Genomic DNA, 12642 nt, shown 5'->3' on the forward strand with positions numbered 1-12642 from the left:
AAACATAGGCTCCATGGTTTCCCTCATTTGTAATAATTGGAACACATCTAGGATTCTCCTAGCAGAGGACAATAGCTCAAAAGCTATACGCATATGGCTATATAAGATGAGGCTAAGCAAAACGAACTCAAGGATATGGAAACAAGAGGTTTATTGTTGTTTCTAACCTACTATGTGAAGCTATTTCTTTTCTCTTTTGCTTGCTTCTTTTTTTCTTTTTCTCCTTACTGTTTATCTCATGTTGTTACTGTATCTGACTCTGGTACCTGGTATACTGTATATATGCTTATTTGAAATATGGAAGGGAAAGGGAAAAACAAGATGACTGGGAGGGGTGGGAGGGAAACTGGGAGAAAAACGTGGGAAGGGATATTAATGTTCAAAAAGTAATGCACCTACCCACTACCCGAGGAATGTAATTATAATCCCTATACATTACCCCAACAACAAATTGCTACAATAAAAAAGAAAGAAAAGGAAAAAGAGGGAATATACACAAAGAAAATTAAAGGGACTGATAATATAAAGAGGACACCCAATTAACTTAACAAAAATTTAAAGACCTCTATCTACAGTTGTGTATGAAATTTTCTGACTTTGGTGAGTATGTCTTAAACTTAGTGAAAAGTTCACATAGTTTAAAAGCTGCTGTTTTTAAAACAAAACAAAACATACTTATTAAGCTCAGTATTGGTGGCTAATGCCTATAATCCTAACTATTTGCAGACTGGGATTGGGAGAATTGTAGTTCAAAGCTAGCTTAAGCAGAAAACTTTGGGAGTTTCCCTCTTCATAGAAGACTACTGGTCATGGTGGAGTGTGCCTGTGATCACAGAAATGACAGAACAGAGACCTAAAGTGAGCATATCACAGGTTCTAAGACCCACCAGGGACTGGTAGCTCAAGCCTGTAATCCTAGATATTCGGGGGGCTGAGATCTGAGGATTCCAGTTTGAAAGCAGCCTGAGTGGGAAAGTCCATGAGACTCTTACAGCACTTGTCTAGCCAAGTACAAAGCCCAGCCCTTACTTAGTTAAGACTCTGATACCACACACGCAAAAAGTCCTATGTAACTGCCTTCATTTTTCTCGTTTTGCCCATGGCAATGCTACTCTCTGCCACTCGGTGGCAGTATGCACACACGTAAGATTTTATTATTTCTATGCTTCAACAATTACTCCCTAGTAACAGATCTAAGAAACATGTTCTGATTCAAAGAGGACTTTTTGTCCATCCCAATATATACAAGGTGTAGTTATACAAATACAAATTCATGGCATGTACAACATCTGTGTACCTTCTCAAAAATTACTACCATTATGCTTACTCTGTTCAAAAGGGCCATATTTTGAAACTTTGGCATACAGTTACTACAATAAATACAATTCATAGTTGACTTCAGCACCACTGTCCCCGTGTCTAATGCGATGTGACCGGCTCTACGGCATCACTATTACTTACTGATCAATAGAAAAAGTTGATGCTTCATTTCCTTCAGGAAAGACTTTTTACTTCTTTAACTCGGGAAGGCTTCCCTTTCCTTTTTTCTTCCATTTTTTGTGTGTGCACCCTTACTGGAACCTGAATTCAGGATGCTGTCCCTTAGCCTTTTTGTTCAAGGTTGGCAGTGTATCACTTGAGCTATAACTCTACTTCCTGTGTTTTGCTTGTTAATTGGAGATAACAGTCTCATGGACTTTCCTACTCAGGCTGCCTTCAACCATAGTCCTCAGGTCTTAGCCTCCTGAGTAGCTAGGATTTTAGGGGTGACAAACCTGCAATTATTATTCAAAAATACTAAGTTGAGGATTATTTTACTTTACTAATAAAACTTTTTTTGTGTGTGCCAGTCCTGAGGCTTGAACTCAGAGTACTGTCCCTTAGCTTTCTTACTTAAGCCAAAGTCCACTTCTAGCATTTTGGTAGTTAATTGCAGATAAGAGTGTCTTTCAGACTTTCCTGACAACTCTGGCTTGATCCTTCAAGCCCCAGGACAGGCATTTAAAAAAAAAAAAAAAAAAAAAGAATGCCTGAAGTATGCATCATAAAAATTATTTTCACAACTTGCTATTTAAGGGTAAAGATTAACAAAGAAGCCAAGCATTGGTGGCTCTTGTCCTAGCTACTCGGGCAGCTGAGATATGAGGATCATTATCCAAAGCCAGCCTGTGCAGGAAAACTGAGACTCTTATCTCTCCAATTTACCAGCAGAAAACTGGGAAATGGAAGTGACATTGTAACATAACGTGGTAGAGTGCTAGCCTTGAGAAAAAAAAAGCTCAGGGATAGCGCCCAATTTTAAGCCCCATTACCAAAAAAAAAAAAAAAAAAAAGAAAAGAAAAGAAAAAAGAAAAAACCCCAAAACCTTTTATTTTACTTTCTTTCAGCTCAGATTTACACTACATCAAGAAAGGTACTTGCAGTGTTCATTAATTATATACTTATGTATAACATTAAAAGCTTTCTTTATGCTGTAACTTCTAGGACTCCATTAATTCCTTTCAATTTAACTTAACCTGAATTTTCATTCCTTCTCTCACGAAGGTTATGGTCTGTCTTAGCTATCTGGAAAACCTCTGCCTCAGCACATGTCATCTGTGCTGACAGGTCATCCTTACCTAGTAAAGCCTACCCCAAAACAATGATTTGAGAAACTATTAACAAGAGAATTATAGGAACTGATGTGTTACAGTGGTAGAACACTTGCAAAGCAAACCTTAAACTCTGGGTTAGATCCCTTGCATCAACAAAAACAAAATGCCAAACAACAGAAACCCACAAACAATGTATCATTGTGAATGAGCTGTTTCATTAAAATATTGGGGGGGACATGACTCCTTCCCCCCACTGCCCTACCATCATCACACATACATTGTGGTTTTAATTTTGCAAAATCAAGAATTTATGATCTCTGCTCCATTTTTCTGGCTTGAATATGTCTTAAGTTTCTTCCATTTAAGATTATATTATACAAATATAATTCTAGTATGCTGGAGCCCAAATCTAGAGGCAAAGCTGGGCTGCATAGGGTGCCCCAGTCCTTAAGCTCTTTTGTGAGAAGATCAGAATTCCGCCTTTTCTTTCCATTATTCCAATAATAGAAAACAACTTCAGATAGAAATACAAACACATAATTTTCAACTAATGTGATAAATATAATTATCTACCACAAGAAAAAGGTTTTTTTTTTTTACCTTTTTTCATTTCCATATGACTTCTGTGCAACTTTTGCATGAAGAATGAGGACTGTTTGATCTCCTCTTTCTTTTAAATAATTTCGCATTGCTTCCCTAAAACGAAACATAAAAACCATCATGTAGGGGTGAAATTCCCAGTGCAAGCTTTTATCCTCCTATTCTCTGCAATGAATGTAAGTGGTAATAAAGGTTTTAAAACAAGCAAACCTAAGGAAAAACCAGGAGCAAAATAAACTCAAGTAATGTGAAAACACTAAACAATGGGATAATGAATACTGCTTATCTTCCAACTCTATAAACTCTGTTCTTAAAACAACAACAAAAATTTCTTCAGGGCTGAGATGTGGCTTAGTGGGAGAATGCTTGCCTAGCATGCCTGAAGCCCTGGGTTCCATTTCCTCAGTACCACATAAACAGAAGAAGCTGGAAGTGGCACGGGGGCTCTAGCGGTACACACTGCTATTCTTGAGCTAAAGAAGCTCAGGGACAAAAAGGAAAAAGGAAAACCTCCATCCTTTGAAATTTATCATTTAAATTCAACCACAATTATAACCTCTGGAATATACAAAAATCAACATTTACACTGTCAGTGTTGCTTTATATTATTTATAACTTAATCTTGTTCTTTCCCCCATTTTTTCCACTTCCATTAGAATCAATGTTTTCCACTATAATGCAAAATCTTTAACAAAGCATTTACATTTGTCATTACATTTTTATTACATTATCTTAAAATGACAGTGTTATGTGAGGACTAAGAAATGCCTACTACTTATGTACAAATATATAATTCTCCAAAGATGTTGCAAAGTACACACAACTTAATAAAGCCTATTTGAAACTAGTGGGAAAATAATTTAAAAATTTAAAAACAAAGGAAAAACTATGTATGAGGAATACATATACTAAGAAAAAGGCTCCATATGTGTGTGTTTTTCCCTAGTCATCTGGAAGATCAAACTATAACAATTCTGAATGGGCCAAATTCCTATTGTCAAGACTTTTCACACCTCATCTAAGTAAAGGTGCTTCAAAGATACTTTTTGTTTTTACTAAATTTAAATACCATTCTCTGTCATTTACAGTCAATAAATGCAGCTGAGAAGGCAATCCTACAATAAAATCACATGAACTAGTATTACTTGAGTTATTTATTGAGTGCCAGTTCTTGAACTTTAAATAAAGTATTTCATTTAATCCTCAAAATCCAAGTTAATATTAATACCACTTTGACTGTATGGTCAAGGGTCTTGCAATGAGTAAATGAGGCTGGCAAGAAGAATGGTCAAATTGTGAAACCTTTCAAAATTGAACATCTGTAAACATAAATATTAAGTATAAATGTTTAAGCTAATTCAAACATCACTCCTTGTTAGATTATTACAAATGTGGGGGGAAAATACTTAAGACATAAAAAATTCTACCCCCTTTATAAACCAGAGCATACATCATCATTCAACTTTCTTGTTACATTATACAGCAATATGTCTTAGTATCTGCACAGTCCATTTGAAAGCAAGGAGAATTTGATGGGATTTCTAACACGTAAATATGGGACAAATGGTTTTTGGGGATCCTGCTGTTCATTCTTCTGAGTGGCCTTTACTTTTTCTTTACTAAATGAACTCAAAACAACACATAATTCTTTTTTATTTAGTAAAGAAAAAAGACAATTTTGTAAAAATGTTGTCAACTAAAAGATAACAAAAGATAGAAAAGACCAAAAAAAATAGAAGAACTTTGTATCTTTTGTTTGGGGAGAAAGAAATGTGTATTAATCTCTTCTGTCGCCAAATGCCAAGCCTTGGTACCTGTGAGTTGAAGAGTTTTCAACAAGTCCCAGCAAACTCCCATTTACAGTGTGAGGAAGAGGTCTGGGCTGCAAATGTGGGCTTCACTAGGGGATAACGGACAAAGCCGGGGGAAAAACATGAAGTCACCATAGCTAATATGCAGTAAGAGGGAAAAGTTTATGAATGGAAGCTGAAGACTAGTAATAGAGCTGGCATGTGGTTTAGATGACTCTGCTAGACAAGGTTGGACTTGCGCTAAACTCTTGGGGGACAGGGTGGGCTGGTGGGGGGCAGGGAATGGAGGGAGCAACAAGTGCCCAATTTCACTGAACTCTTGAGGAAGGGAGGGAAGGAAAGCAGGCAGGGAGGGAGGACTGTGACTGGTATTGAGTAGGCTATAAAAGAACACAGCTATGCCAGGTGCTGGTGACTCATACCTATAATCCTAGCCTAAGCACAAAGAGAGCAGGGACAGCACCCAGGCTCTGAGTTCAAACACCATAAACAACGTTTTGTTGTGTTTTAAGGACACAGTCACTAAGGGGAACAACTGACCTAATGCTTAAAGCAAGAGGGGGAAAGAAAGACAGGGTATTATGCTTAAAGGGGGGAAAATAAAAGACCAGGTGTCGGTGGCCTAAAATCATAGCTACTCAGGATAATGACAAAGATGACAAAGCCGGCAATCTGTGAGACTCTTATCACCACTCTTAACCACCAGAAAATCAAAAGTGGTGCTGTGGCTCAAGTGATAGAGCACTAGCATTGAGCAAAGAGAGGCTCGGGGACAGAGTTCAAGCCCCAGGACCAAGAAAACAAAAATCTGATACCTGTTTCAGAAAAGCTTTGGGAATGTTAGTTGAAGGCTGGAAGCCTCTATTTACTTGTAAAGCACCAGGCCATTATGACTAATGTTAAGAAAACATAAACACTCAGGCATTTAAAATGTTTATCATGGCCAGGAGTGTGACCTACTGGTAGAGTGCTTGCCTAGCATGCATGAAGCCCTGAGTTCAATTCCTCAGAATCACATACCAAGAAAAAGGCAGAAGTGGCTCTGTGGCTCAAGTGGCAGAGCACTGGCCTTGAGCAAAAGTGTCCAAGCCTGGCAAAATAATAAAATAATAATAATAATAATATGTTTATCATTATTCTTGTATAATAACAGACTAGATGATGTTGGAATCCAAAATTAATGGCGTCACTAACATTACAAGGTGGGAATAGGTTAAGACAGAAATGATAGTAAGGAATTTAGGATGCTGTTAAATGAATGACTGACCAGCGATTCTAGTTTATATAGAAGTACAACACAAAAGCAAAGCCAGAGCAAAGTCAGTAATAACCCAACCAAATGCTTAACAATGTCTGGCATGAAACCTAAAAGGCTGCTGCTATATAGTTGAAAAAAAAGCTTTAACTCTTTGAACTTGATTTATGATTAATTCAAGCTTAGTGACACAGGCAAAAGACTTCTGATACTTTCTCTTTCATATTCGAGTCACAACATGTTCTACTGTGAGTATCTGAGTTTTGAGTTTCAGAGACCTACACAAGAATCTAGCATCATACTCAAGGATCGAGAAACTTCCATCGATCCCTGTAAAGTGCAAGAGATTGTCTCTGAATGTAAAGGTGAAATGAATACTGGCACAATCTAAGCTGAAGCACTAGTACAGATGAAGTATTTCATACACTAACATTATTTTAGTAAAAAGAAAAAAGTTTGCTTCTTTATGTTATGGATGCACAAGACATTTCAAATTTTGAAAAAAAATTGACTTGTTTTTTAAGAATTGGATGTTTTGTTATTATATGAATGATAATAAAAATGAAATTCTGATCCAAAAACGCTTTAAACCGTATTTCTCAAATTATTTTGATTTTTACTTATCATCTCTATCATTCCATTTAGCCATTAATTATGTTTATGAGGTTTCACCTGTACTTTTCTTGTCTTCTTAAATAGACTACATAGTCATGCATTAAAGGAAAGATCTTTAAAACACTTATGACAGTCAAAATCCTTCCTATAAAGGAGTTATTAATGATCATAATTAAAAAACAAAAATTGAACACTGTGCTAGTACTGGTCTAAGAATGCATTACTAAAGCCAACAAGTTGGAGGACAACACACATTTTAGAAATGAAACACAGGTTAAGTAATTTTCCTATGATGATACCAAAGAGCTGGGATTCAAACAGTCTGTCTCTCTTCAAGACAAAATTACACTAAAATTTTGTAGTAATAAAGAGCACTGTTTTGCAATGAAACAGGGTCTGAACCTTAACTATGTCACTAAGACTGATATTCTCCCCTATAAAATAAAGTCAGCTGCAAAAAGAAAAACAAAGTTAGCTACCACCATGAACGAATTACGTAACAAGTATCAGAAGAATTCAGATGTTACTATTATTTTCTTAGAAGGAGCACTTCATGGCAGGATGGGGTTAGGCTAACCAAAAAGTTGAAGAAGTTGAATATTACTGAAACAGATTGTTTGCAACTATGAAAATAGAACAATGAAACTTGTTGAAATTATTTTGGAAAGAGGGAGGGGGCAGGGAAAATGATGGAGGTAAGACTGATAAAATGTGGGAAGGCAACAATGAAATCCCCCCCACACAATGTTAAGTATGTATGTATGTATATTTATATATATAAAGAAAATTAGTTTAATCTTTTATTAATAACTACACAGGATACAGGAGTAAGGGCAATGGAGATTTTCACTAGGGCTTTGATAGCACACTTGAAAGGACCAAGGAGTGAACACTCTGTTTCTGACTTGCAAAGCCCAAGTTCTGAAGGCACCATCAGCTGCACACCTATCCATTTTCCCATTAAAGAAGTACTGAAGCTGGGCGAAGTGGTTCATGCCTATAATCATAGTTACTCAGAAGGCTGAGATCTGAGGACTGATTACTGCAGTTCAAAGCCAGGCCGGGCACTAAAGTCCATGAGAAGCTTATCTCCAATTAACCACTAGAAAACCAGAAGTGGCACTGCAGCTCAAGGGGTAGGGTGGTAACCTTGAGCTGAAGAACTTAGGGACAATGCCCAGACCCAGAGTTCAAGCCCCACGACCGACCAAAAAAAAAAAAAAAAAAAAAAAAAAAGTAGTACTGAAAGCACTGGGCATTGGCCATTGTGCTAAGTTTTCTAGTGCTAGAAGAAACTATGTACAAATAAGATCACCTCAAGGGATTTATGATGAATGTAGGGTCACATCTGTCATTTTCCATCTTGTCATAATAGAATACAAATACGTGAAAAAGTAGACTGAGGTTTTAAAGTAACCATTAGTACCAATTGTCTTTAACAGGAATTTGCCAAATAGCTTCTTTTTTGGGGGGGAGGGTGGGTCATGGGACTTGAACGTGGCCTGGGTGCTGTCCCTGAGCTCTTTAGCTCAAGGCTACTGCCCTACCCCTGGGCCTGAGAGTTGTCCCAGAGCTCTCCAGCTCAAGGCTACCACTCTACCCTGGAGCCAGGCCCTGCTTCCCATTTTCTAGAGGTTAATTGGAGATAGAAGTCTCAGGTCCTTTTGTGCCCCATCTAGCTTTGAACCTTGATCCTCAGATCTCAGCCTCCTGAGTAGCTAGGATTTTAGGTGTAAGCCACCGCACAGGCTCCAAATAGCTTCTTTCAATAAACAACTTATTAAAAAAATAAACAACTTATTAACCTTCACATTAGAGTGTGTAGGGACTCAGTTTGATGTGAGTAGTAGCAAGTTTACCTGCAGGGCTTCTGGACCTACTATAGACAAAACCAGTAGGTGGTGGTTTATAACTTGACCCTGGCTCTAGGACTATCTGATATTAACACTGGACATAAAACATGTACATTCTAGCTTCAATGAAGTCATTTTTTTCATGACCATTATATAAATCCTTGTTTTTTTGACCCAAACTGTGGGTATACACCTGGTCTTGCTGCCACCAAGGACCATATGTCTGCCTTTTAAGTCTCTAATAAACTAAAACTCTGCAAACCCAACCTGTCTGCCTCCTTCAGTTTCATGGCATCCTGAACCAAGTCTGCACACACAGGGACTGGCTAATTTTGGAACATGGTGTTATTACTCTGGGGCAACCACCAAAACAGCCAAAAGAGAGCTTCAAAACTTGATTATTTTATTAGGCCTGACAGAGTCAGTAATACACACACACACACACACACACACACACACACACACACACACACACACACACACACACACACACACACACACACACAAATGGGAATGTGTAGAAGTATGAATAAGAGAGAAAGACAAGAACAAAGACACAGAGGCAACAATGAGACCGAGAGGAGAAGGGCTTTGTAGAAAGTTTAGTCCAAGTGATAGAGAAAAAAGTGCTAGGCCAGGATTGGAGCCTAGTGGTAGAGTACTCGCCTAGCATTCAGGAAGCCCTGGGTTTGATTCCTTGGTACCACATACTTAGAAAAAGCCAGAAGTGGAGCTGTGGCTCAAGTGGTAGAGCTCTAGCCTTCAGCAAAAAGTATCCAAGGGCAGTGCCCAAGGCCCAGAGTTCAAGTCCTAGGACTGGCAAAAGAAAAAAAGATAGAAAAGAATGCTAGATAGCAAGAAAACACAAAATTGGTCTTGCAATTATAGTTAACTTAAACAAACAAAAACAACTATAACCCTTATATAGGAAATTCCCTGTTACTAAAATCCTCCAAAATGTAAGTAATAAATGTTATAAGTAATACATAGTCTGGAGTACAAAAGGGAAAAGACTACATGCCAGCTGAATGCTGGTGGTTCATGCCTATAATCCTAGTTACTCAGGAACCTGAGATCTGAAGATTGCAGTTCCAAGCCAGCACAGGCAGGAAACCTGTGAGACTCTTATCTCCAATTAACCACTAGAAAATTGGAAGTGGAGTTGTAGATCAAAGTGGTAGAGCACTATCCTTAAACAAAAAAGCTCAAGAACAGAGTCTAGGGCCTGAGTTTGACAACAAAAAGCTTTGCATAATGCCTACAAGATAAGAATCTTAAATATTCTGGTCTCACCCTCTGGTTATTGCAAACAGGAAAAAGGTACTTGGTGTATACTGGTATCCTCTCTCTAGGTACATAGAGTCCTACCTTCAGAACTCAAGACTTCCCATGAGGGGGTCACCCCAAGGTGGCATACTCAGTATTCTGGAGTCTAATGTCTAAATGAATTGTAATTAACTTCTTCACAATGACACCATGCTCTATCTAATTAGCAAAAGAAGCCTCAACAAACAGAAAGCAATGGTTTCTATTGTATAAACAATCAAAGTACTGGTTATCCTATTTTGCTTATTTGTCACTTACACCTGACCTGTGTGACACATTTAGATGCTCTGAACAATATATGTCCTAACTATAGTACCTTAAATAAAACTTCAAATTGTGTAGATAGAATTAGGGGCTTCTAAATAAGATTATTTTTCAAAATTGTTTTATAAAGTATAAAATGTTGCACAGGATATTAAAAAAGAAAAACTCTCTCTGAATTAAACCTTTTGAACCTGTTTCCTTACTTTTTATTTAGTCAAGAAAATAATACAAAGACTAAAACACAAATATTTGATTAGCTTTAATTTTATTAGTCATGCATATAACCCAAATATCCAGCAATAATGAATTTCTATTTAGCAATTACAAAAAAATATATATATATAACATTAATGACAGCCAAACTTCATTTTCTAAAAAAGCAGTAAGTGAATTTTTACTGTATGATTATAAGATTCTACAAAAAGGTATCTGAAATCTGAAAATCTGTAATGACAGAAAGCAGATCAATGGTTTCCTGGAATGATCCTGGAATGAGGATCAACTTGCATGTTGCTGGATATTTCTTGACTAAATTACAGTATAAAGGCTATAGTCAAGGAATGTTGAACACAGGATCTGAGCAATATCCCTGAACTTCTCTGTGCTCAAGGCTAATGCTCTACCATTTGAACCACAGCACCACTTCTGGCTTTTTCTAAGTAGTTTATTGGAGGTTAAGAGTCTGGAGGATTTTCCTGCCTGGGTTGGCTTGAAATAGCAATCCTCAGATTAACAAGCATGAGACTCCAACATCTGGCAGTTTTTTAAAAGAGGGTGTCAGATTTCTTTCCAAAATTATTCTATCATCTCACATACCCACTGTCAGGGTAAAGTAACAGTTATTCCACACATGATCAATTCTTTACATTTCAGACATTTTAACAGGTATATTTTAGTGGTAGCTTGCTGCTACAGACAGAACATATCCCTGAAAAATTCTTATGTTGAAATCCAATCTGAAACACCCTGCTCTGGGGGGAGAGGTTGGGAAGTATGAGGTCATGAGGTGGAGTCCTCATAAATGGGATTCATTAACAGCTTCTTCCTTCTAAGAAGATGCTCATTTACTTATTAACAGGGAAGCAGCTCACACTATACAGGTAAGATATCTGTTGGCACCTTTACCTTAGACTTCTAGGCTCTAGAATGATGAGAAATGAATTTATGGTCAACAAGCTACCCAGTCAATATGCCAAGTATATTGTTACAGTAGTCTGAAGGCACTCAGGTAATGAAGCTTGAATTTGCATTGTAGTCATTTGCCATGTGTATATAATTGGTTGGTGGGTGACTTACTGTTCAAAACTTATTTTCCATTTTTAAAAATGAGTTGTTTCATTACTGTTGCCTTTTGTGAATCATCTTCTGTATCTGGCCATAAACTCTTCATTTTTAAGTTTTCATGAGTTTTCTGGAGTTAATCAGTTTCTTCGCTTCAAACTGTTTTTAGCATTATTTTATCTTTAAAAAAAAGTTCAATATCCAAGATCACAAATATTTTTACTTTTTTTCTTCTAAACTTTAAGATATCTCCTCTCTGTCGCCTTCTGGAAGAGTTATATACAGAAATGCCATTTTTCTTAAACATGTGACACAATTCAATAATGGAGCCATCTGCTGATTTCTTTGTTGGAAGGTTTTTTAAATAACAAAAGCAAGGTCTGTAAACACAAAGGCATTTGAATGGGCACCAGTTTGTCTTGAGCAAGCTTTAGGTAGCTTACTAGTTGCCATTTCTTCAGAAGATGTTGAATGTATTGGCAGGAAGTTGTAATATTTGTTATTCTTTAGACAGATCTTACATCAAGCTCTGAACCTTGGCTCTTTGAACATATTAAGTATAAGAACTATTTTATGTCTTTCTAGATTGCTTTTGATTGATTTGTCTCATTATAGATCACTGCTTTTTTGTATGACTGATGTATTTTTATTTTTGCGTGTGCATGTTTTTTATTCTTACATCCTTGAGCTTTGTTCTGATAGTTACTTGGAAGAGTTTGAGTCTTTTGATCTTCCTTAATGTTTTTCTTTTTTTTTTTTTTTTTGCCAGTCTTGGGCTTGGGCTTAGGGCCTGAGCACTGTCCTTAGACTTTCTCAAGGCTAGAGCTCTACCACTTGAGCCTCAGCACCACTTCCAGCTTTTTTCTATGTATGTGGTACCAAGGAATTGAACCCGGGTATTCGTGCATGCTAGGCAAGCACTCTACCACTAAGCCAAACTCCCGGCCCCGATCTTGCTTAATGTTTATTGGGTGAAACCAGAATATAATTTCATACAGCCTTACTTTTTACATTGAAGAATAGCCCTTCTCAAGGCTTTAAC

General features: G+C 37.2%; 1 protein-coding gene across 7 annotated transcripts in view; it reads right to left on the reverse strand.

Annotated features, from left to right (window-relative positions):
• The window catches only part of Rbpj (recombination signal binding protein for immunoglobulin kappa J region), a 189848-nt gene that overhangs the window by 18787 nt on the left and 158419 nt on the right, over window positions 1-12642 (reverse strand). For all 7 annotated transcript variants that reach the window (XM_090343738.1, XM_090343736.1, XM_090343737.1 and 4 more), the window contains one exon: window positions 3196-3291. In XM_090343738.1, the coding sequence (XP_090199864.1) occupies window positions 3196-3291 (96 nt within the window). The remainder of the gene's footprint in view (window positions 1-3195; window positions 3292-12642) is intronic.

Source organism: Megascapheus bottae, chromosome 13, assembly GCF_031878675.1.
Source record: "Megascapheus bottae isolate mThoBot1 chromosome 13, mThoBot2.hap1, whole genome shotgun sequence".
Lineage (NCBI taxonomy): Eukaryota > Metazoa > Chordata > Mammalia > Rodentia > Geomyidae > Megascapheus > Megascapheus bottae.